This window comes from Onychostruthus taczanowskii, unplaced genomic scaffold (genome assembly GCF_017590055.1).
Source record: "Onychostruthus taczanowskii isolate IOZ18803 unplaced genomic scaffold, ASM1759005v1 scaffold73, whole genome shotgun sequence".
In the NCBI taxonomy this organism is placed as follows: domain Eukaryota; kingdom Metazoa; phylum Chordata; class Aves; order Passeriformes; family Passeridae; genus Onychostruthus; species Onychostruthus taczanowskii.
Genome location: NW_024505118.1, coordinates 2,256,418 through 2,278,528, shown reverse-complemented (window position 1 = coordinate 2,278,528; position 22,111 = coordinate 2,256,418). Strand labels below are relative to the sequence as shown.

At 42.0% G+C, this 22,111-nt stretch overlaps 1 protein-coding gene across 1 annotated transcript; it reads right to left on the bottom strand.

Moving 5' to 3' along the window:
• Window positions 1-556: 556 nt before the first annotated feature.
• ZBTB11 (zinc finger and BTB domain containing 11) lies at window positions 557-21,876 on the bottom strand. The gene is made up of 11 exons (XM_041422346.1): window positions 19,631-21,876; window positions 16,458-16,693; window positions 15,577-15,808; window positions 13,648-14,450; window positions 11,403-11,582; window positions 10,668-10,904; window positions 10,135-10,279; window positions 8,980-9,097; window positions 6,358-6,516; window positions 5,706-5,881; window positions 557-3,777 (listed from the first exon to the last, which is right to left on the bottom strand). The coding sequence occupies exons 1-11, from the start codon at window positions 20,526-20,528 to the stop codon at window positions 3,245-3,247; spliced, it is 3,717 nt and encodes a 1,238-aa protein (XP_041278280.1). The 5' UTR covers window positions 20,529-21,876; the 3' UTR covers window positions 557-3,244.
• Window positions 21,877-22,111: the final 235 nt, after the last annotated feature.

Below are 22,111 nucleotides of genomic sequence, written 5' to 3'. Positions count from 1 at the left end.
GCACGGGACCCTGTTCCCAGACCTGGAGGCAGCTGTACAGCTCATCCTTCAGCCAGGAGACTGACACTGGAGGACAGCCTCCACACCACAACCCCTTCTCAGCTATCCATCCCAGGGCAGAGCCAAGATGGAAGTGCTGGCTGGGGCTTGCTCTGGGGTGCAGTGCTGTACACCCAAGTCAAGAGAAACAACGTCTGAAACAAACCAGAATGGTTACAGCTGGGGTAACCAGCTGGGGTAACCAGAATGGTGCCAGGGGGCTGAGCATCCACCCTCATCCACCCCGAGCTCTCGCAGCCAAAGCAATTTCAGTGTCAATATGCCCAGTGTTTCATTAGCACCGTGCTCTTGCACAGCCATGTTCTGACACAATTCAGGAGGGCAGTGTGTTTCCTTTCCTCATACAACGTAACTCTTTGGGCCTTAAGCAAGAATTAAAAAAAAGGTGTTAGTAGAACTATCCAGGCCAGACTCTGTATATGGACAGTGAAATACTGCAGAGGAATCTGCAACATCTTCTTTCCCTGGAGAAAAAGAAAGTTTCTTGAAAGAGCAATTCATTGCAGAGCTTAGTTTATTTGGTGACAGAAATAACCATAACTTTATACATCTAACACTAAATAAAAACAGCAGAATGTACAAATCTGATTCATTATGTACAGGAACTCATTAGGAATACTTAATGAACAGATACTTCTCATTAACTTTATTTTTTAAAAAATCAAATACCAACTGCATATTTGCAGTCTGACTTCTGCAGAAGGGTAGTGAATGTCTTAAGTGCTGAAGTCCAAATTAAAACATAAGGCAACCCCACAGAGATAGGAAGAGCAAAGCCAAGAGTGACACTCCCTTCTTACCTCACACCGTTCTGAAAAGGTAAGGCACAGCATGTTAAGAAAGGGGTGCCACAACATTCAGCTTTGACATTCCTGGCTGAGTCTTGTTTAGAAAACAACCTTTTGTTATTAGTTTGGTTGGTGGTTGTTTTTAAACAGCAGATCATTGAGTCAGTAAAAGCGTTTTGACGGTGGATAAGAAGGCTCCAAAATTCAGATTCACTTTTGCTTTTTCCAGAGGTTGGGCAAATAAATAAATGCACCAAAGATTAAACTAAGGTGCTGGTAATATTATTTTTGTAAGGTAACACACTAAATATACAAATAATGTTCTAGCACTATTTACAGCTATTTTTCCTTGAACACTGCTTCACTTTAGTAATACATAATTAGTTTTAGGATACAAACATTGAAGTAAGTTTTCAAGTTTATCTAGTGCTCTTTTAAATCTTTTTCCATCATAATGGCAGTATTTTAATTTTAAGCAGGATGGCTATCTCCAGATTCTTTACCATACAAAATTCAAGTTACAGCTAACAGTATTTTTTTTTAATATTCATTTTAGTTTTACTCCATTTGGTAATTAGAAAATAATACAATTGTAAAGGGGTGCAGGATATATAAATAACCACATTATTTCTCTGAAATACGACCCTGACTTTTGAAATAGTCATCTACAAATTAATTTGGATCCAAGACTCAAACATAAAAAAATTTCAACAACTGCTTATCTACAGAATTGCAAAGTATAAAAAGAACAGTCCATTCTGTAGCTTAGTAGACAGATATCCACATAGTTAAATACAATGAAAAGCAGAAATACTAATTCAAATGAGGTGGTTACTTTGCCACAGGGTTTGCTGAAATTTTGTTTAGTGGATCTGTTTCACAGGTACCAGAGTTATATGCACGTCACTTTATTTATGAAATTTACCCTGCAATATTACAAGTTTCTGGCTGCTCAGGTATCTTACTGCTGTCCTAGAAAACATGATACCACTACAGACTGAGAAGAATTTAAAGACTACAGCTCTGATTGTTCACATGCAAAGCACTTTCAGTTTCCTTGACAGACATGCTGCTTGCTTAAAAAAACCCCACACAGCAACAAAGGAACCCACACCTTGTACAGATTAAGATGTGCCCTGTTCGTGGTATTAAACCAGGGACACGGAAACCTGGGCCAAGCACAGCTGTCATTCACACTTACTTGCAGGAACACCCCGTCAGGATTTTTCCAACTATGTGGTGAAACACCAGGTATCAACCGGCACTAGAAGTATTTCTCTTAAAGCAGCAGTAATAAGGTCTTCTAGAGATTCTGGTAATTTTGAAACAATTTAATTTTTACCCCATCCTAATATTTTCATATTTCCCTACCCTGATACTGTCATAATACCTGCTTGGCAATTATCAGGGCTCCTCCTTTCAATACAGTTCAAGAGAACGTCCGTCCATAACGACCTGGACTTAGTTCCTGAAAAAGTGTGCCATTAGACCTTTTTCCTTTGACAGCTTCTACATCAAATGTAAAGCTAAAACAGAAGCATCCCTCATGAATCTGCCTGCGTTGTGTTCACACATCAGTGCTGGCAACAGCTTCCAATTAAACATGGAGCTAACCGTGGCTGTGTGCAGAGGCTGCAGTGCAAACTCCTCCCTCGCAAAAGAAAAGGAGTTTACTTCCCTAAGCAGCCTCCCTGTGGTGGGCTGTCCTCTGGTCAACTTCAACTCACAACCACCTCGGAGAGCCCGATCACAACCATCTTGCTCAGACTCAACAGGTCCCCCTGCCCATCAGCTATAAAACATTTTACAGCATTTTGCTGAACCTTGAACCTGCCACCCACACACCTGGAATTTAAGTAAGTTCTTCTGAACTGGGATTCACTAACTACCAATGGTGCATTTGCCCAGAGAAAAAAGCTTCAGTTTTTCTGTATGCCACAGGAAGCGCAAGCCTACACAAAGCATTCTACCACCTCCCTTGTCTTGGGAGTAAACAGACAGAATCCAATACAGGAAATTTGCTCACAAACTTGATGAAATGCACATCAGAACAAACAAAAAAATTACCAATTGCTGTGCATTTCTAGTCTTTAGTGCAGCCTTTTAATGTTTTTAATTTTTCAAAGTTACAGTATGATGCTTCATGACACAAAAACATTATTTTAACCTTTTTGTTTTGTTTAAAGTTACAGCCAGCATAGAAATCTTAGCTTTCAAAGCCTTGGCCCACACTGGAGTATTGGTACTTTTTCCATCTAATGTGTGGTGCAGTATTCTGTCATCACAACACTCAGTACTGAGGATTAACCATTTGACAACAGTGAAAGCCTCAGATAACCCATTAAACACTTGGCTCTCACAGATACAGAACCTCACCCTTCTTGCTCTCTCATATACTAAATCGACTCTGTTGTTGTTACATGGGCCACTTCTACTTCTACAGTTTCAATGGCCTGTGTCACTTCAGCCATTTTCTGTCCCTGCTGTTGTGCCAGTACATAATTTACCACTTGCATGATGCTTTGGTCAGAAAGGGTAGAGACTGATGTGCATTCCTCAGTAGCTGCCACTGCTTCGATGGCTTCCAGCGTCTCTCCCGTCACTACCACAGTCTCGCCCTCGCCAGCGCCAAAGCTGATCTCGGTTTCTTGCTCCTGTATGTCTGAGGCTAGAATGCTGATGGCGTGTTCCACCTGCGTGCCCTGGTTGTGGAACTGCAGGGTATCTTTTTCCAGCATGATTTTGCAGGGTATGTAGTCCCTGTGGAGCTTGGTCATGTGCTTGCGCAGGGTCCGCGCGTCGATGTAGGCCTCGTTGCACACGGGGCACACGTAGGGCCGCTCCCCCGTGTGCGTCCGCACGTGGCGCTTCAGGGAGCGCGCGTCCGCCCAGGCCACGCCACACGTCAGGCACTCGAACGGCTTCACACCTGTGGGGCAGGCAAGCAAAGGTCACAGAGCTGGCCAGGAGCAGTGACAGCCAGAACAGCAGCGCGGAGGAACACAGCTCTCGGGTTTCCTGCGGTCAGGATGACCCCGAGAGTCCTTTTTTCCCAGCCCAATGAGGAGCGAGTCGGAATTCCTTGGCTCTGGTTTTCAAGGTTGTTTATTGTCTCGTATCTAAAACATTCTTTTTCTGATCGCAGAGCTCTGATCGCAGAGCTCTGTCTAGCAGGTCTGTAAGAGGCACATTGCCCACCCTTGGGCTGGTGTCAGCATTTTATACTATGAACTACATGTACTTTATTTACCATTATTTACCAATACCTATCACCTATGTTAGACTGTCAACTTCTATCCTAAACCAATCCAAATGTGCCAGCATCACCCAGAATATGGAGGCTAGGAAGAAGAATGAAGAAGGAAAGGACAACGCCCAAATCCCTCCATCTTGCCTTCTAGACCCCTATAGTAAAATCCCCAAAATTCCACTTTTCACCCTATGATTAATTCATTATCATTCTACTTAAACTTCTGTGATTGTAATTCTTCATACAAGGTTGGTAATTTGCACCATGGATTAGGATCAAAATCCCAAGTCTTTGGCTTCCTGCCAGGATTCCCCAGCCACCTGCCAGGGGCTTGGGCCATCCAGGGCACCCAGAGGGATGCTCTGGGATCCGACACAGAGCAATACTGTGATGTTTGCTGTGTAAGAAAGAGATCCTGTTCTATGGTATGTTACCATTTCTGTGTAACAATATAATGCAAACATAATGCATTCAGTAGATAAGATTCTCCACCAGTGCCCAGGCCAATCCAACACTTTACTTTAAAAAACTTTTCAAGATTCCTTTTAATGCAGTTTCTTCCTTATTTTAAATGTACAATGCTCAGTTCTGGAATTCTGATCATTTTGATGCCTTTCTGGACCATGTTTTACTTCACAGAAATTGTCACTTGCATTTCCAGTTATCCTTTTGCTTCTGTCAATCCTTCTGTACACCTACAGCTTTACCCCTCCTCTTCACTGCACATGTTCAGATACAGCACCTGATGTTTGTATGATCTTATTTTCCCTCATAACTTCTGAGTTCTGTGGTCTGTAATACCTCATGGGGCGTGTGGGTGGTGACAAATGCCATCTCACTACTGGCTTTTCCTCTGTGACACTTACTGTAGATTTAGGCTACATACCTACTACAGGACACTTTTGCTATTTAGAAACAAAATCTCTATTTCAATAGTTAGATAGCTGTCAGATTTACTCTTAAGAGCTCTTTAAAAGGAGACATGCTTCCAAAAAAAGTGGGTTTTGCCCTGGGACAGGAGAATATAGACTCCCAACACAGCTGAAAGAACCAAATACTCAAAAATCAATTTCACATTTTACATCTGAAGTAAAAATGCACACAATTCTTTAACAAGAAACACAAAACGTTTTCATATTTTCTCCGAATATCATACAACTTATCACTTGTCATAAATTAAGAAGCTGATCAACTTCCAATATTGGTCCTCTTTTCTTTTTAAATTTAGGGCAATCATTCTCCTATCTGAAGAGTACTTTGTTAACTGTGTGTGCCTTTGAGAATGGAGAATGTTTTAGTGCATCCAATTCTTTGCCAGATTTAGCCCTCTTAGTCCCTTGTAAAAATGTTCCTCTTCTATTCAGGTACTGAGGACAAACTGGCACAGTCCCTGTGTGTGACTGGAGCTTTAGAAACTCCCCAACACCAACTTCTGGGAATCACTGACAGCAAGTTACCAAACCAGGATTCACATAAAACTGGAGAATCTCTAAAAACTCCTTCATGTCTTGCCACACAGGGCACACAGACTCAAACAAACAATTAGCCCCTTGCACATTGTGTTTTTAGGGGTTGAGGGATGTAATGACTATTTGTGTTCTACATACCTTCATGATTGTTCATGTGTCTCCTATATTCCCGGAGTTGTGTGAATTTTCTTCCACAGTGCTCACAAACTCGTTCCAGATTTTGTTTTGCTCTTCCTTTTTTCCCATGTGTGGCTTTCTTTACATGTCTTCTGTACAAAGCTTTCTCATAAAACTCTTTTCCGCATACATTACATCTAAAATGTGTTAATGTGAGAAATCTATTAAAACCATTATTGCACATTTATGTCTTTTAAGCCAAAATGCACTTATTTATGGTAGGCAAAGTTTAATGGCAATACTGTCTTATATGGTAAGTAGTTCCATAATTAGAAATAATATTGTTGGACTCAACTACATTTCCTCTTATCCACAGCCACAAAGCTTCCACTTCCCCTTCTAGAGAAGTGAGATCACATAAGTTTCTAACTTTACTGATAGTATTTATCCTCCAATGAGTTCACTTTTTAGTTCCAGCACTGTGCCCCAGGTTAGCAGCCAACCCACGCTATGTAAAGTCACCCATCAATCCTCAAGTACTCAAGACCCCAAGTGACCATCAATCCACTGGTACTTCAAAGGTGGACTAGGCAGTGCCTTGTTGACAGGCTGTAGATCTCTACAGCCTCACTCTGACTAGTACATTTTATCTGTTAAATTAATTTCCTCTTACCTATAAGGGTCTGTGACAGAATGAGACTTTACATGAGAATACCAGTCTTTCTTCCAGCTGTAACATTTTCCACAGAACTGACACTGAAATGGCTTTACACCTAAATGTTTATTCATATGCTGCCGAAGATCCCGAGCTTCATAGAAACTCTTGTCACACCTGTAAAAGCAAATGTTTTAGCATCCATACAAGAAAAGCACTGATTTCAAAGGCATTGGGACCCTCTTTTTTAATAGCAACTGAAGACTGAGAACAGCTACTGCATCATCAGTATTTATTTAAAACACAATCGCATTCTAAAGTAGGAAAAATTAAAAAGAACAGCAGCTTATTTGAAAGCCTGGAATAAAACTTGAGGACCTCTGAAACCCTTTTGTCTGTTATGAGTAACTAGATTCTTTCTGCAGTTTTAGTGGTGAATAATCAAAGGCAAATCAACTGGGAGACATCAGAAATTTGTATTACACCATATAACCTCTCAGTAACAGCTGCTTCTTTCTTTAACCAAAGAGGACTGACACAAAGATAACTGGAGTTTGTTGTTTTTAATGTAGGGGTTTTTTTTAGAAAACAAAAAAAACTCAAATTCACAATCCTGCAAGAAAGCATCTGAAAGTATCAATACTAATTCTTTAGCTTGCTGCTTGTACATATCTTAACCCAGGCTAGCTTATGGTTTTCCTTCACTTATACTTTGCCATAGTATGATTATATAAGCTCCTCTTGGTACAGAATTCGGTCTAATCAAAAACATGGTTTCTCCCTTTGAAAGAAATTCTGCTGCTCATCTCTCTTCCTCATGTAACAACATACAGTTGCATGACTCAAGAAAGGACAGAGGCAGAGCAATGCTAGCAAGCAAAGGTGCTGGCAAAAAACTTCAATAGTATCAACCACTGGAATGAGGGAATCTGAAAATGGAGAAAAGCTTCCATACAGGAACAGAACATTTGATATTACATTGTCTGAATAATGGGCATTCTGGAGAGAAAAAAAAAAGGGTTACAGTAACAGTCCTTGAGCCACCCAAACAACCTCCTCCTCCTCGGCTGGAAAGTCTCACCTACCCAGTTCAAATGGGGCTCTCAGAGATCCTCAGTTTGCACATCCACATAAAAAGTATCAGAAAGACCTCTCAGGGGCTTGAATGGAGTTGGCATTTGGTGCTCTCTCCTCAAGGATTGTATATTTGGAAAAGTCATTAGAGAAGTAAAAGACTCAAACTACCACCATACACTGTTATGCATTACTGCAGTTTAATCAAACACACACTTCACTGCAAAACTTCCAGGAACATTTTAGGAAAATAATTCATAGTCAGCTTTGCTCAACCGGTCAGAAGTTCAGACTGAAGCCTAACAGGGAGCCACCAACTGAAGTCTGGTTATTGCTTAGTGAAGCTCCCGAAACCACTGGTGACAACATGAATTATATCCTTAGCAGAGACCTTTGCTGGAGAAGCAGCAAGGACTGTGTCTGTTTTGAAGAAGCTGGGGAGTCAAAGTATCTTCTCTGTCAAGGTGATCTCTTGCATCCACGGCCCTACTGCCTTGAGTAAAAATTTTTTGTTCTATAAATATATTTTACCTTCAAAACTAAAATTCCCTTCCATAGTATGTTTCATGAAACAGTGTCTGTGCAATGTATTAGCTCTGTTCTTTTTATTTTTAAAATTAATGCTTTTAGTATTAAAAATCACTGTTGACAGAACTGAAGTAAGTTTTCATAATTTAGAAAATATTATTTTTGCTAGTATGCAGCAGCACTGAGATACTTTTAACAACTCTTTCAATTATTGCTTTCTTTAAAACCTTGAGTTGCTACAGGCAATCATATAAATTGTACCACTCCTCTTAATATCTGATAGAGCTTCCCAGAGACCTCATTGTGAGTTCCAAAATTAAACATTATTTGTCCTTCTGCAGGGCACTTGAAATATTCCCTAGAGTCTGCTTGGTCATGGAAAAAGTATCCGTGTTTTGCTAATGCACTAAGAACACTTTCCAGTTACAGTTTCTGCTTTGCTAAAGTCCACAATGCTGTCATGTAAATAATAATAAATGCCATTCATAATAAAAACAAATGTAATTTATTGCAATATTTAAGTGGTCATATATGTTTTATAATCAAGAGAACTGCAACAGTCAGTGAGTCTCAGTATGCAATGTTCCTAAACACAGCCAAGTTTCAGCAAACACTGAACACAAGTGCAGGACATTGCAGACTCTACAGCTTCAAATCCAACTGGAATCCACTATCACACTAAAAGAGGGAAAAACCAGGCTGAAGACCCTTGGCCTCTTACAACCTTACACTCTTTTACCTGTTCTACAAAAAAGCTGTATATCCACACAGCTACTGATTACAGCACCAATTACAGTGCAAAGTCATTAGAGAATAGCTGCAAGAAACTAGAGCTAGGTAACAGCTTAAAACCAAGCCTCTGCTCTCCAGCACATGTATTTACAAAAATGCCTTTTATTCTCACGCTTTCCAAGTCTTATCCCAGGCCAATGGAACAGTTTTAACACTACAACAAGGAGTTGCTTTTAGTCTTGAAAATTACTAGGATCATTAATACAAAGATAAAAGCCCACTAAAACCACCCATCACCTGACTTACTGAGTACACTGATATCCACGAACTTCAGGCTTTGGCTGATGTTTCTTTATGTGTTTACTGAGTCCTGATGCCCTGTGGAAAGATTTTCCGCAGATGGAGCAAAGATATTTGGATTCTCCTAGCAAAAACAAAACAAAACATGTTACCAAGCCAGACCTTAATTTCGCTGGAGTGCTTTGTGAGACAGGTTTTTAACACATACATAACTTACCTTAAGTAATCAGAGCAGTACTATAAAGTCAAGTTTGTTTAATGACACACTGATGGAATTTTTAAGTGTATTTTGTATGTGCTAGTGTAATAACACACAAGGGGGGAGTAGCAACTATAAATTAGTTTATTTCATGTATTTAAACAGAGATACATTGCTGCAACTGCAATGTACCTCACTATGATTTAGTGAGGAAAAGTGAGCAGCCTAAAAACCTGCCTTCTTGTGTGAAAAAAACCACAACTTCTTCAGAAACACAGCATTGCTTATATCTTGCATTTGTGGAAAAACACCTTAAAAGTTTTTGCTCCATTTCATCAACATGGGAGTGATGACTACTAATACAAATTTCTTAATTTCAAGAACAAATTATCCTGAGTATCTCTCTTGATTCTGCTCAGCCCAGAAAACCAGAAACACAGACAACCTTAACAAATTACAATTTTAAAACTCCGCCTGTACTGAATTATTATATTGCCATCATTCACATGCTAAGATCTTTCAAGATACTAGGCTTTACAAAATGTCAGTATTAGTACAGAAAATCTTGTAAAACATATATGGAGATCCTGAGAGATTTAACTTGGCGTGTTTTTCCTCTAAAAGGACAGGCTGGGAGACAAGTGCATTAGAACATTCCAGCCTGTTGCCTATTTCTTGTTGAGTCGACATGATACAGGCATTAAATATGTACCTAAAACAACAGGAACAGACCAACCACAATTCCCTGCTCTTGTACAGAACATTTGCATAATAACACTAAACTATGGTTTAGCCCCAGAAAATGACTACTTACCTTGATCTCAGCTGCCTGACCAGAAGAAAAAGAACAAACTACCATTTATTTTTTTAACCAGTTTTGTTTGACACTGAAGAACAACATTAAATTTCAGCAGCATAAAATAGCCAAGCAAAGGAAAAGGATTCCCTTGCTCATCACTTACCTGTATGAATGCTCATGTGCTCCTGAAGACTTCTTTTTGTGACAAAAGACTTTTCACATAAGTCACACTTGAACTGTTTCTGTACTTCATGGAGAGCTAAGTGCATTTTCAATCCATGCTTATATGTAAAGGTCTTTCCACAAACCTAAAAAAAGCCATACGTGGTGGAAAAGGAATATAAAACTAGTTATGTAACAGGTGTTCAACTTCAAACAGCACAAAACCTCCTGTATTTCCTGGGAACTAGGATGGTCGAGCCCGTGATTTTGCATCAGTGACAGACTGGTCTGTTAAAAAACAGGAATAATCAAAGGAAGACATTCTTCTAGACACAAGAATATGCACTTGCACAGCTCATATTCATTCTAGTTTTCTCATTCTTGGACTGCAAGCAATTTTATCACGAATGTTACACTAGTTTTCCCTACTGTGAAGTGACCAAGATTAACATAAATTTTAGGGCAGAGCATCAATACCAAAATATTGGCAATAGAGAGCATTACAAATCTGCTCAGAGAGCAAAAGGACTTTACCTTGCATGCATGGGGTTTGACACCTGTATGTTTAAGCATATGTATTCTGAGAGAATAGAGCTTAGGCAGAGTTCTCCCACATATGTCACACACGAATTCCCGTTTGGTTCTCCCTTTCACCGAGGACACGCCTGTCCCCTCGGCACCTGCAGCTGCAGCGCTCCCTTCCGTCTTCCGCGTGTGCCGCACCAGATGGGCCCGCAGGGAGGCGCCGTATTGGAATTCTTTCTTACACAACTGGGACAGAAAATATTACAACCTTACTTTGCATGTAACGCTCAGAATTATTAAACAAAACAAACAGAAGTAATCAAATGTTTTAAGTACAGTAATATGATGAGTTAAATCTATAACCCAACTCCAACAGCCATTTTGTCTGAGGTTAATGAATAGTTGTAAATTTTTATTTTATGGCTACCGCTTGAACCACCCCCAGTGAGACTAACTTCCAGTCTGGACTAAACACTAATTTACTGGTAGGGTTAAAAGCAAATCCCATGCTAGCATTGTTTTGAGCAGCAAGTCACACACTACTGTCAGGCCAAGTGGCTGCACTCCATTCTACCTCACCCCATCCAGGTTAAGGCTATATCCAACTCTGAAATCAGTAAGGAAAATAAATATATATACACCAAAAAAGCCAACAAAAAATAACTACTAATACAATTACAGAATTAATTTTCATAAGGAGGAAGATTTACACAGAAAAAAAACAAACCAAACCCCTCAACTTACTGGGCATTTATATTCTTTAGATCTTTCATGTTTCAGTGTGTGCATTATAAGTGCATAGCGCCGCTGGAACACCATTCCACAGTCAGTGCATTTGTGCTGTGCTTCCACTTCGTTATTTTCTGTGGTCTCTCTTTTGGGCTGTTTCATTTTCTTCCCTCTTTGTACCAGCTTCATGGCAACCTAAGTTAGAAAAACAGAACCTATGAATGAATTTTACTGCATTGTACTTCACACCTTGTCTTAAAGTTTGTATTAAAAGCTGATCTGTGTTTCTGTAATACCTCTTAATTTTGCTCAGCTGACTTAGCTGCTTGAAAGTTACTTCGTTTCAGTTCACTACAAAACTACAGATCTCAAGGTGAGTGAAAAACCATTATTTTTTAAAAACCATAAACTTGCTATGACGATGGTCACACAGTGACTTACCAGTCCAGGGACAATGAACTCGTCAGCCCTGAGTAACTGCCTAAATGACAGCTACAGATAGTTACAGAAAAATCACAGAGTACTGCCAGTCAGGATTTCTGTCAAGTTGAGAGCATTCCAGCTTTCCTAGAGATTTTTATCTAGGAATAAGGCACTAGTGGGTTTTTTTTAGGTGCTATTGGCAGTGCTACCTGGAGCTGATAATCTCATCTTCCTTTGTAGAAACTTGCTGCCAAATTCTTTAGAATCCAAATTCTAATCAGGTTGAAATGTCCTGTATCAGGTGTGTCCCCTTTGGGTTCCTGAGAATAAGGCAAGGGAAGGAAGTACAAGCATCCCAATTTCTTCATCCTGTTCTCCCAACTGTTGTAGACAGGTAGAAGAATTATAAAAGGAAGGCCTTATGAAATCAAGGCCTCATTTTGCTAAATTGCCAGAGCTGCCCTGTCACTTCTTCTAAGTGCAGCTATCAAGCAGTTTGCAAGTTCCCATATGAAGCTATTTTGAGAATGAGACATTTGTTAAGATTGTTATGTTATGACACAGAGAAAACGTTCTAATGTGTTTTTTAAAATTTTCCTGTTGCTCTGAAAACTTATGCAAACTTGGCTGAATTGTGAAGCACAAAAATAATTTTATTCAGTACATGATTAGTAAGAGCTAGGAAAATTAATTCCTACAAAGCACACCTTATCCCCAGTATCTCCATGCCAGGTGCAAGTACTGTAATTTAAACCAGAAGCATCTTTCCTGTAATCTCTTTCCTGTTATTCTCCCAGCATCAAAATTGGGAACTCAGGAGAATGTCTTCTTCCCAAAGCTTACAGGATATCCCATGCCATAGGGGGAGTTGAGGGATGCACAAAACACTAAAGGCTACAAAACAAGTTAGGAAAGCAGCAACCTATTCCTGAGTCCAATCCTGAGCAATCATCCAAACCAATTTCTTTTTTCCATAGGTCTGTGCACTTCATCTGTCAAGGAGCTGGATTTAAAAACCGCAAAATACATTAACGGGAGCTATTCCCAAAAGTAAATATTCCCCTTCCCAAAACAGAACAAAGCCACAGTGCTCTCCAACCAGCATAAATAGGTTGCTCAAGTATTTTGATTGTGTTACTTTTAGCATCTGGGCTTTAAGCTGTCCATCTGTAAAAAGACACTAATGCTACAGTTTCTATCTACCAGGGTGTTGTAATGATAACAAATTATTGTCCTGTGTGTGGGACCAGTAGCTCTGGTACACAAAACTGCCAGGACTCCTTTGGAAAGGCTCTCAAAAGGGAAATAGTAATAAGACTGTTTCATAAAAAAAAAAAAATTGTGACTGGAACTAGTTCAATTACTTAACATTTAGTATGTTCAGGTGTTAGTTTTTAACGGCAGTGCTCTTTGAACCTTTCTCTTCACTGACCCTAATCAGAAGGTAAAAGGAATGCATTATTGTGACTCATGACTACATCTTAAGATCTGCTTGGGATGTTAAAATTTTTCATTCCCAATGCTGTTGTCAAGTCTGAACAAATGTAGGATCTCACTTCTCTAACAGATAGATGTATGTATCTATGACTGACATACACAAGCTAGCTCAGAATTAAATTCACAGATCATTAAGGATTTTGGGGAGATGATACAACTTCTGTCTAACCATAAGAAGCTGTGAGAAGATACTCAACCTAGACTGTGGCCAGTGAGCATTCTAAGGACCTTCAATATAGAAGGAATGCTGATACCAAGTCAATGCTTTTGGGATTTTGTTTGCCCAACTGTCACAGCTTACAAATTACTCTGGTAACTACAAGGTCTAATGACAGAATACCTGCTGCACTGCAGATTTAGGATTTGTCTTTCTATTCTGCAGTTTTTTTTCAATTCCTTTATGCAGCCTGATGTATCCCCCCTCAGTGACAGAACGCTGGCGAAGCTTGCTTTTGTAAGTATCATCCTGGCTGGAAGCGAGGCTTTCTGGCTGGGAAATGGAGCTGCTCTGCTCATCACTTTTTTGCTTGAGTGTCTCTGAGGAGTCTTCAGAAGCAGAGTCCACAAGTGCTTTATCACTCTGATTTTGAACTGTCTCCGTTTCCCTTTGGCTCTGTGTATCCATGGCTTCCGCAGCCGATGGCTCAGTGCTGAGTCTGTTGCAGAGGCTGTTTGAAATGCTCTCTACCAGCTGGATCTTGATGTAATTTTCAGTTGTTTCACACCGTTCCACAGGCTTGGAAGGATCACCTGCAGTGGCCTCCAGAGGCTCTGGGTGCAGGAGGTCAGGCTGGGGTGCTGCTGCCTCCTCTGCCCCAGCAGAGGAAGGAGCTCCATTCACAGCTACTGGCACTTCACTGGCTGTGAGTTTAGGTTGCTCAACACCATCCATGGGCTGCACCTGCACTTCGGCCTGCTCTGCTACATTTTGTGTTGACTCTACTGTTTGAATATCTCCCTTTTGGTACACTGTAATTTGTTTCTCTTCCATCTGTTTGTGCACATTCTCACAGATTTCAAGGACCTCTGACATGAAGAGATGCCGGGCGAGCATGGCTACTTCCGCCATACTACAGAAGTCAAACGTTAATTCTGAAGTATAAGCAAATTCCAATAAAGGCAGGAAACTGGACTTGCAGAAACCTACCAGGAATAAAACAAGAAATTAGAGCAAATAATGATGACCTGAAATTACCCCAAAATATCCCATGATGATTACAACAGTTCACCTTTGATACAGTTAAGCCTGAAATTTAGAGCAAAACACACTTGGAAACAACAAGCCGATCACTGGCATTCAATTAATTCTCATTTACACTACAGCTTCCTCCTCATGTAGTTTCTATGTGTGGGTAAGCTCAGACAACGTTTCCAATAGCGAAGTAGTGCTTAAAGAGTTTCACAATAAAATTCTTTGAGGAATATTTCAAGATGCTGGGAGAGCCACAATACTTTTGGAGGAGATTAACTGAATTAATTCAGTCTTTCTGGAACTGCTACATTCAGAAAGTACCAGGTCTTAAGTAACAAGCGATGTGGCAGAAAAATAAGGAAGTAGCTATTGAAAACAATAAAAATATGGATCTATAGATAGAAATGCTGAAATATAAGAATTTGGTATAACTGTCCACAGTTGCATAAATAATAAATAGTTAATGGGGGGAACCTTCTGGATCATCCCATTAGAAAATTATTGTTTGTGCATGCCTATTATTCATGCAGAGATAGACAGTTAATAAATGAGAAAGCAATGCAGAAGGCATATATTCTGTACACTACTCTTCATCACTACAGAGCTACTTTTAGAACATACATTTTAGCTTCTGTCTTTTGTGTACCAGGTCTGAGAAATAAGCAGACACACATAATTCTGCTTCACAGAAAGAAGAAGCAATTTAGCATTTGTTAAGCTGAACAACTCTCCAAGCAGCTTGTCAACATCCCCGCTTGATGTACTCAAGCATTTGATTTTGTTCCCTTTTTAACATTTGTGACTAATACAAGGAGGAAATACGCCCAAGCAAGGTAGAAATCCATCAAAAGCTTCTCAGAAATTTTAAGATTAAATACCACTGTCCATGGAAAATCACATTAGGCAAAACCAGAGTGATCACTTTTGCATTATGAACCACACAAAATACTTTTAGATTAAAACAGAGAAAAAAGCAAGATAAAAATTTGGTTGTCTTCAACAATCAAAAAAGACTGAATACTGTACTCCTTACTTAGGATATTATGATTTCTAGCTTTGAAACCCACAGCAATTCACCTGACAGATCCACTACAGCTTCATGACTAGTGACAGCTCCCTTTTCAATGAAGAGCTCTCGGAAGTACTCGCTGTTGGCTGCCAAGACAGATTTGTGAGCTTTGTACTCCTCTCCTTCAATCAGCAAAGTCACATCACAGAACTGATTGGAAAGCCTCTGCTGATTCAGTTGGTTTAAGACTGACAGACAATGTTTGGAAGATGACTGCTTCACAAGGCCCTTACTGTCAACCTGTCATAAACAACATTTGAGAACTTCATTACATTTAGATTGTGCCTTTTTAAGCATTCATATTGAAACACAGAAAAGGATTATTTTCTGCAACCATAAAATCAGTTCAAGCCTGCAGAATATAGAGCTTAACTTTACTATTGTTTTCTTTCTTTAAGTTTCACCCTCCCTCCAAACACAATTAAAACAGACTGGAAAAATGAGAAGACACATTCAAAAAGCTCTTTGTATTTTTCTATGCTACAGTCTGCAAAAGTTTTTAAATTCAAATGTCTTTATGTGCATGTGAGCCTGCAGTTATGAACAAGAATTTTATATATCAGTATAGCATCATTTATTAAGGAAAAGATATAGAGCCCATAAGAATCTTGTATGTGATGGCAATTGTAAGCAATGGCAATTCTGCCATTCATTTTATCTTAGATTCTATATGCATAATATATAGCGTGACTTTATTTCCCAGCAATGATGCCCTATAACTAATTCCATGACATATACACCAGTATCCCATTTCTACACATTCAATATCTCTGGCAAAATTTATAGTCTTATTGTTACAAGATTATCACAACAATGGAAAAGAAGTATATGATCAAGAATGCAGTAACAGAAAATGCAAATCCATTCAGATGTAAACAATGGTACTTACAAACACAAGCTCGTGCTTTGCTATTGGTTTCTTCTTCACAGGCTTTGGGGATGCTGCTGGGATTGATGCTGTGTTACTCAATTCATCATCTGTTTCATTACTGTCTTCATGAGATTTTGCATCCAGTCCTAGTTCCTCCAGCATTTCAGAAGGATCTGAGAGAGATCTAGAGCGATCTAACTTTTCCTGGCACTTGCTGCATTCTTTAATGTAATCTTTAACCTGCTTAAGAATACCTAAGAAAAATTAATGGAGCTTGATTAGGCTTCTAATCTTAATTCAATTTACTATAAACAAATAACTATGCAGAAGATCAGCAAAACATCAATAATTAATAATCAAAAATATTACATACTAACCAAGAGAAATAAAGTCAGTCACCTACACTCTCCCTCTCTGATGCAACATTACCAATTCTGATTCTCTCACACCATTGTATGATATTGTATGTTTCTACTGCTCATTTGAGATAGAACATTTAGAATGTCACTACATCAAGCAAACCCTCCTAGAAAGATTATTAAGTCTGAAAAAAACAAAAAAAGGTATTTAGACATTTAGTCTCACCATCCCAAGGTAATGACAAATGTAATATAATTCTGTATTTAGCCCACACAAATGGCTGGTTCCTCCTGAAGAGGACAAAAATTGGAATGCTCACTTATGAGCTTTTGCAAAATTGGGATCAACTGTGCTACATGCAATGACACTGATAGGTACTATTAACACTGATTTAAATAAATTGCTGATAATTTTGGAATTTAAATAAATCAATTTCCCACCAGTACTTTAACCAGTGGAACCAAATATAAATGACAGGACCTGAGGAAATAGCCTGAATTTATGTCAGGGGAGGTTCAGGTAGGATTTTAGGAACAAGTTCTTCACCCAGAGGGTGGTTGGGCCCTGCAACAGGCTCCCCAAGAAAGCAGTGACAGCACCAAGCCTGACAGAGTTCAAGAAGTGTTTGGACACTGCTCTCAGGAATGACTCTTGTGACTTTTGGGGATGGTCCTGTGCAAGGCCAGGAGTTGTATTCAGTGATCCTTGTGGGTCCTTTCCAACGTGGCACATTCTGCAATTCTGAAAATAAGTTTAGATACTCAACAGGTCCTAAGTGCAGGGTCCTCTTCTGGATCCCATGGCATTTTCCATGCATGGCTTTCAATCCAAACTTGTTCTCTTCACTAGGACAATATAAAAGCATATATAGCAGCTGGGCCTCTATGGTTTAAAATCCGGCACAGCTCAAAAGCTTTGCTGACACAGACTTAGACTTGCTTGCTCACATCTTCTCAGAACACGACTTGCACTATCATTAAATACCTATCTCTGTAAGGATCAGGAAAACAGAAACTTAAGGCAACCTAAGATATTAAAGCCCATTTCAACAGCTTGTACATCTCCTTGATTTCATCTGAAATAGACAGGAGGTCTCTGGCCTGCAAATACATTCCTAACACTGTTCCTGGCCCCTGAGCCCATGGCCTTGCAGTTACAGAACACACACCAGGCTGATGTCCGTCTCAGGATGACAGCTGGGCCAAAGCTGCTCTCCATAGCAGCCAGAGAGTACTGTAATGGCAGGGAAAACATTGTTTTAAGGGAGACACATGTAAGAAACATAAAACTTGAACTGAAATGAATTTTAGTATTCTCAGCATAAGAGAAGCAAGACGATTTAGGGTGTGCAAATAAAGGTGACCAATAAGATCAAAATAATACAGAATGCCTTCTCCTGACGAACAGAAGCTACACTGAGACCCATGGAGGAAGTTTCCAGCACAGGATGAGAGTAGATGCCAGAACAGTACAATGCTGAGAATGCAGATAAAGGCAAGGAAACCACCATCCAGAATAGGTATATCAGCTTTGAGATGCCACATCCCTTCTTCACATGAAAAGATCTTCAATTCAACGAGATCTGGACTGGAGGGATTGGCTGCAGCTAGAGCAAAAGTCCTCCAACTGAAAATAGGGAAAACTAAAGCTGAAATTACAGACTTGCTGATGGATGAAGAGAGCAGAACAAGAGAAGCAATACAGACACACACTGGGCCCACAGCAAGTTAAAAGCAGGCTATTTGTTTAATGGATACCTAGGGCTAAAAGCAGAACACCAAATCCAAAGGGAACAAGATACCAAGTCATTCCCTCAGGCGAAAGAAAGTCCCAATTGGGAATTAGTGCTGTTCAGGCACCACCATTTGTAACAGCTGCGGCATCACTCAGAACCCAGTGAGAATTAGTCTGGTCTTTTCAGCTTCACATTGCAAGAAAGAGACAAGTAAAACAACGAGTGCCAGGACTGCCACCACTGGCAGCTGTAGTACTTTAACATGAACACCATCGCATGCATGAATGAGGTCCAAAGCTAACCCAGGTCATGTGGACTGGATTATCACCCTATCCCAAGGGCACAGTTGAGATGTCACTGTCTTACCTGGCCTGTGTGCAAGACCTGGAGGGGACAGCTGTACTCTGTGCTTCCATATATTCAAGGTACCACCACCAGATGATAAGCCCCGGACAATTTGCTGACCAAGATGTACTGTGCAGAGTGAGCCCTGCCTCTCGGGGTGTGACACAATGCCACTGCCCACAGACCACGTGCTTCGAGGTGGCGTTTAAAGGCACTGGTCATACTGCAAGTGACAGTCGCCCTCCTGGTCCCGCCACGGAGGGCACACTAACATCCCTTCAGCAGAAGGACGGGATAACTCCTGGAGCGGGTACAGCAGGGCAGGAGGGCAACAAAGATGATTAAGGGACTGAATAATCTCTTTTACAAGGAAAGGCTGAAGGAACTGCACCCGGTCAGCCTCGAGACGCGACGACTGATGGGACCGTATTAATGTGTATAAATATCTAAACAGACGGCGTCAGGAGCACGGAGTAAGGTCCCGGTGGTGCCAAGCAATGACACAAGAGGCAACGAGCAGAAACTAACGCGCGGGAAGTTCCACGGAACACGAGGAGAAAATGTAAAGGTGACCGTGACCGTACAGGCTGCCCCGAGAGGTTGTGAGTCTCCATCAGTGGAGATACTCAAGAACCCCCTGGACGCGGTCCTGTGCCATGCGCTCCGGGGTGACCCCGGGACCCACGGCGGTGCCCTGCAGCCGCGGTTCTGCGGCTCCGCGCCGAGCAGCCGCCCCCGCCGCGGCGCTCACCTCTCCACCAGTACTTCTGCGAGAGCCCCTGCCAGGTCTGCAGGCGGGTGCGGTGCGCGCCGTCGGGCGCCAGGTGCGCGGCGCGGATGAGGCGGGCGCGGCGCTCGGCCTGCAGCACCACCTCCAGCTCGGCGAAGCGCTGCTGGTCGCGCTGCCGCCGCTGGTAGTACAGGGTGCCGCCGCGCACCACGTAGCAGGCGGCGGCCTTGCGGATCTTCCGCTTGGCGTTGCCCTCCGTGCCCGGCGCGTACGGCTCCCGCTCGTTCGTCAGGTACCGCAGGATGGCCAGGTAGCTCTCCTCGCTGGACATCGCGCGGCAGGGGCGAGGGAGCCGCGCCCGAGCTGCGGAGGAGCCTCCCGGGATAAGGGAAGGGGGGTCGGGATCGGCCCCGGCCCGGCGGGAGCCGCGCCCGGGGGGGAACTGGAATGTCGCGGCCCGCGGCGGCAGGAGGGAGGGAGAAGCTCGGGCAGCAGCGGCGGCGGAAAGACAAAATGGCTGCTGCACAAGCGGAAGTGAGGTGAAGCCGCGCGCGCGCAGGAGGGGCCGGGAAGGGGCGGGAGCGCGGGGAAGCCCCCGGGGGAGCGGGTCCGCCATCTTGGAACCGGGCAGGGCAGAGCCCGGGCCGCCATGTTGGAGCCGGGCAAAGCCTGCTGCGGGGCGCGGTGGTGGCGGCGGGAGCCGGGGATGCTCCCGAGGCAATTCCTGCGTAGCCTCGTCTCCGAAACCGTAGCGGCTTCCGCTCCAGAACGGCCTCGGGAGCAAGAGCTGCGAGGGGAGGGGCAGGGTCATTCGTGCCGAGCGGGAGCAGCACCAGCGCGGCGGGGCGGCGCCGCAGGCACGCCGCGGGGCGCTCGGTGCGCGCTGTTTTCTTTGTAGGAGGCGAGAAAGAAAATCCATTAGAAGTGAACTGCGCGTTTTACTTGTCCGAGCTTTGCGCTGGCTTTTCCACCCGTAACAGGGACACGCGAGGCAGGAGCCGGGGCTGTCGCGCCCGAGGAAAGCGCAGCAGCAGCGACCCTTCCTTCCCCTGCGCTCGGTACCTGCGGGACGCACCGGGAGCAGGGATCCCCAAACACCGAGATACCGACCAGAGGGAGCAGGACCGGCCAAAGACGCTATTTATATAGAAAATGGGTCTGTATTTAGCTTTTCGGTTTAACAATAGCAGTGGTGGAATACTGCAACAGGTGGCTCTGCGAGGTTGTGGAATCTGTCCTTGGAGTTGTGTTCAAGACTCAGCTGGATACGAAGCAATCTCATCTAAAGACACGTTTTGAACAGTTGGGAGTGGATGTTCTCTGGAGGTCCTTTTTAACCCAAATTATTTTGTGGGTCTGTGACAAACTTAGCTACTCAATTTCTTCTGACAAATACTTGATAAGAGGATCAATTACATTACATTAGTTAAACACAAGGCCTTATATTAAATTCCATAATTCATTCTATTACATGTATGTTTGAGGTGAATAAAGTGCTGTTACACCAGGATAAGGCCCTGCTCTGAACAGCCTGTCTCACCCAGTGCATAGCTTGTAAGAGGAGTAACCTGATGGGCTGTTATTCTTTCCTTCTTCTCACCACATCAGTCAGAACTCAGGAATAAACATCAAGGAAGAGAAATCATGAAGCACTTCTGTGCACCACTGCAGTGACACCAGGCAGCCAAAGCCTGCAAACTTCAAAGCATTAACAAATAATAACTTATTAATTAGTCATATCTGCCAATCAGTTTCTGTATATATCATTGGTGGTATTTCAAGCAGATGGTAAAAGCTCATCTTTATTTTCAGCTTCTTAGCTGAAAACATTCACAAGGACACATTTGGGGTACCAGGTGCCTTGTACAAGACACTGATGTGATTTGTATAAGCACCACTTGCACGTCTAATATTTAGAGGTGTTTTCAGCCTTCAATTTTAAATTATTAAAAATTCCTTTCCCTGCTAACTACAGGCAATTTTTCTTCCTCTCTTTTCCCCTTTCCTCTCCAGTTTCTGGCTCCTTTGCTTTCAAATGTGTTAAAAGCCTTCAATTTCTTTCTAAACATGAGCAGTGCTGGGGTTTGTTTTTTTAATAGCAAAAAGCAGAATTGTTTGGAAGATCATGGTGCAAATTCATTTAACATCAAGCTAGACCTTTTTAAAATGGGTTGTAGCCTTCATCCAGACCCATATATATTCTACTAAAACTCAAGAAAGGTCTAAATATAGCCCATAACCCACAGTGCCCATTACAGCCATTGTTTTTGAAGCCCAGTGGGACTGCAGGAAGTTAAAACACAGCTGTCTTCTTGACTGGTGTAAGATAACAAATCAAGTCCTCAAACTATCAACAGAAAAGCAACTGATCCAGAAAATAGTGAAGGTTTGGTTTCTATTTTGGTTCTGGTAAATCAGGACATTGCTTTGCCAAGGCTATTGCTGTCCAGCAAAACCGGCAAAGTCTGGGCACGCTGTCTGCACAGTGCAGATACTCAGGCA

Coding starts and splice junctions, on each gene's coding strand:
- ZBTB11 (XM_041422346.1), bottom strand. CDS start 20,528: ATGGATTTTCTTTCTCGCCTCCTACAAAGAAAACAGCGCGCACCGAGC. Junction 10,905..11,402: donor CTAAAGAATATAAATGCCCA/GTAAGTTGAGGG, acceptor TTTCTGTCCCAG/TTGTGTAAGAAAGAATTCCA. Junction 10,280..10,667: donor TCAAACCCCATGCATGCAAG/GTAAAGTCCTTT, acceptor GGCTTTTTTTAG/GTTTGTGGAAAGACCTTTAC.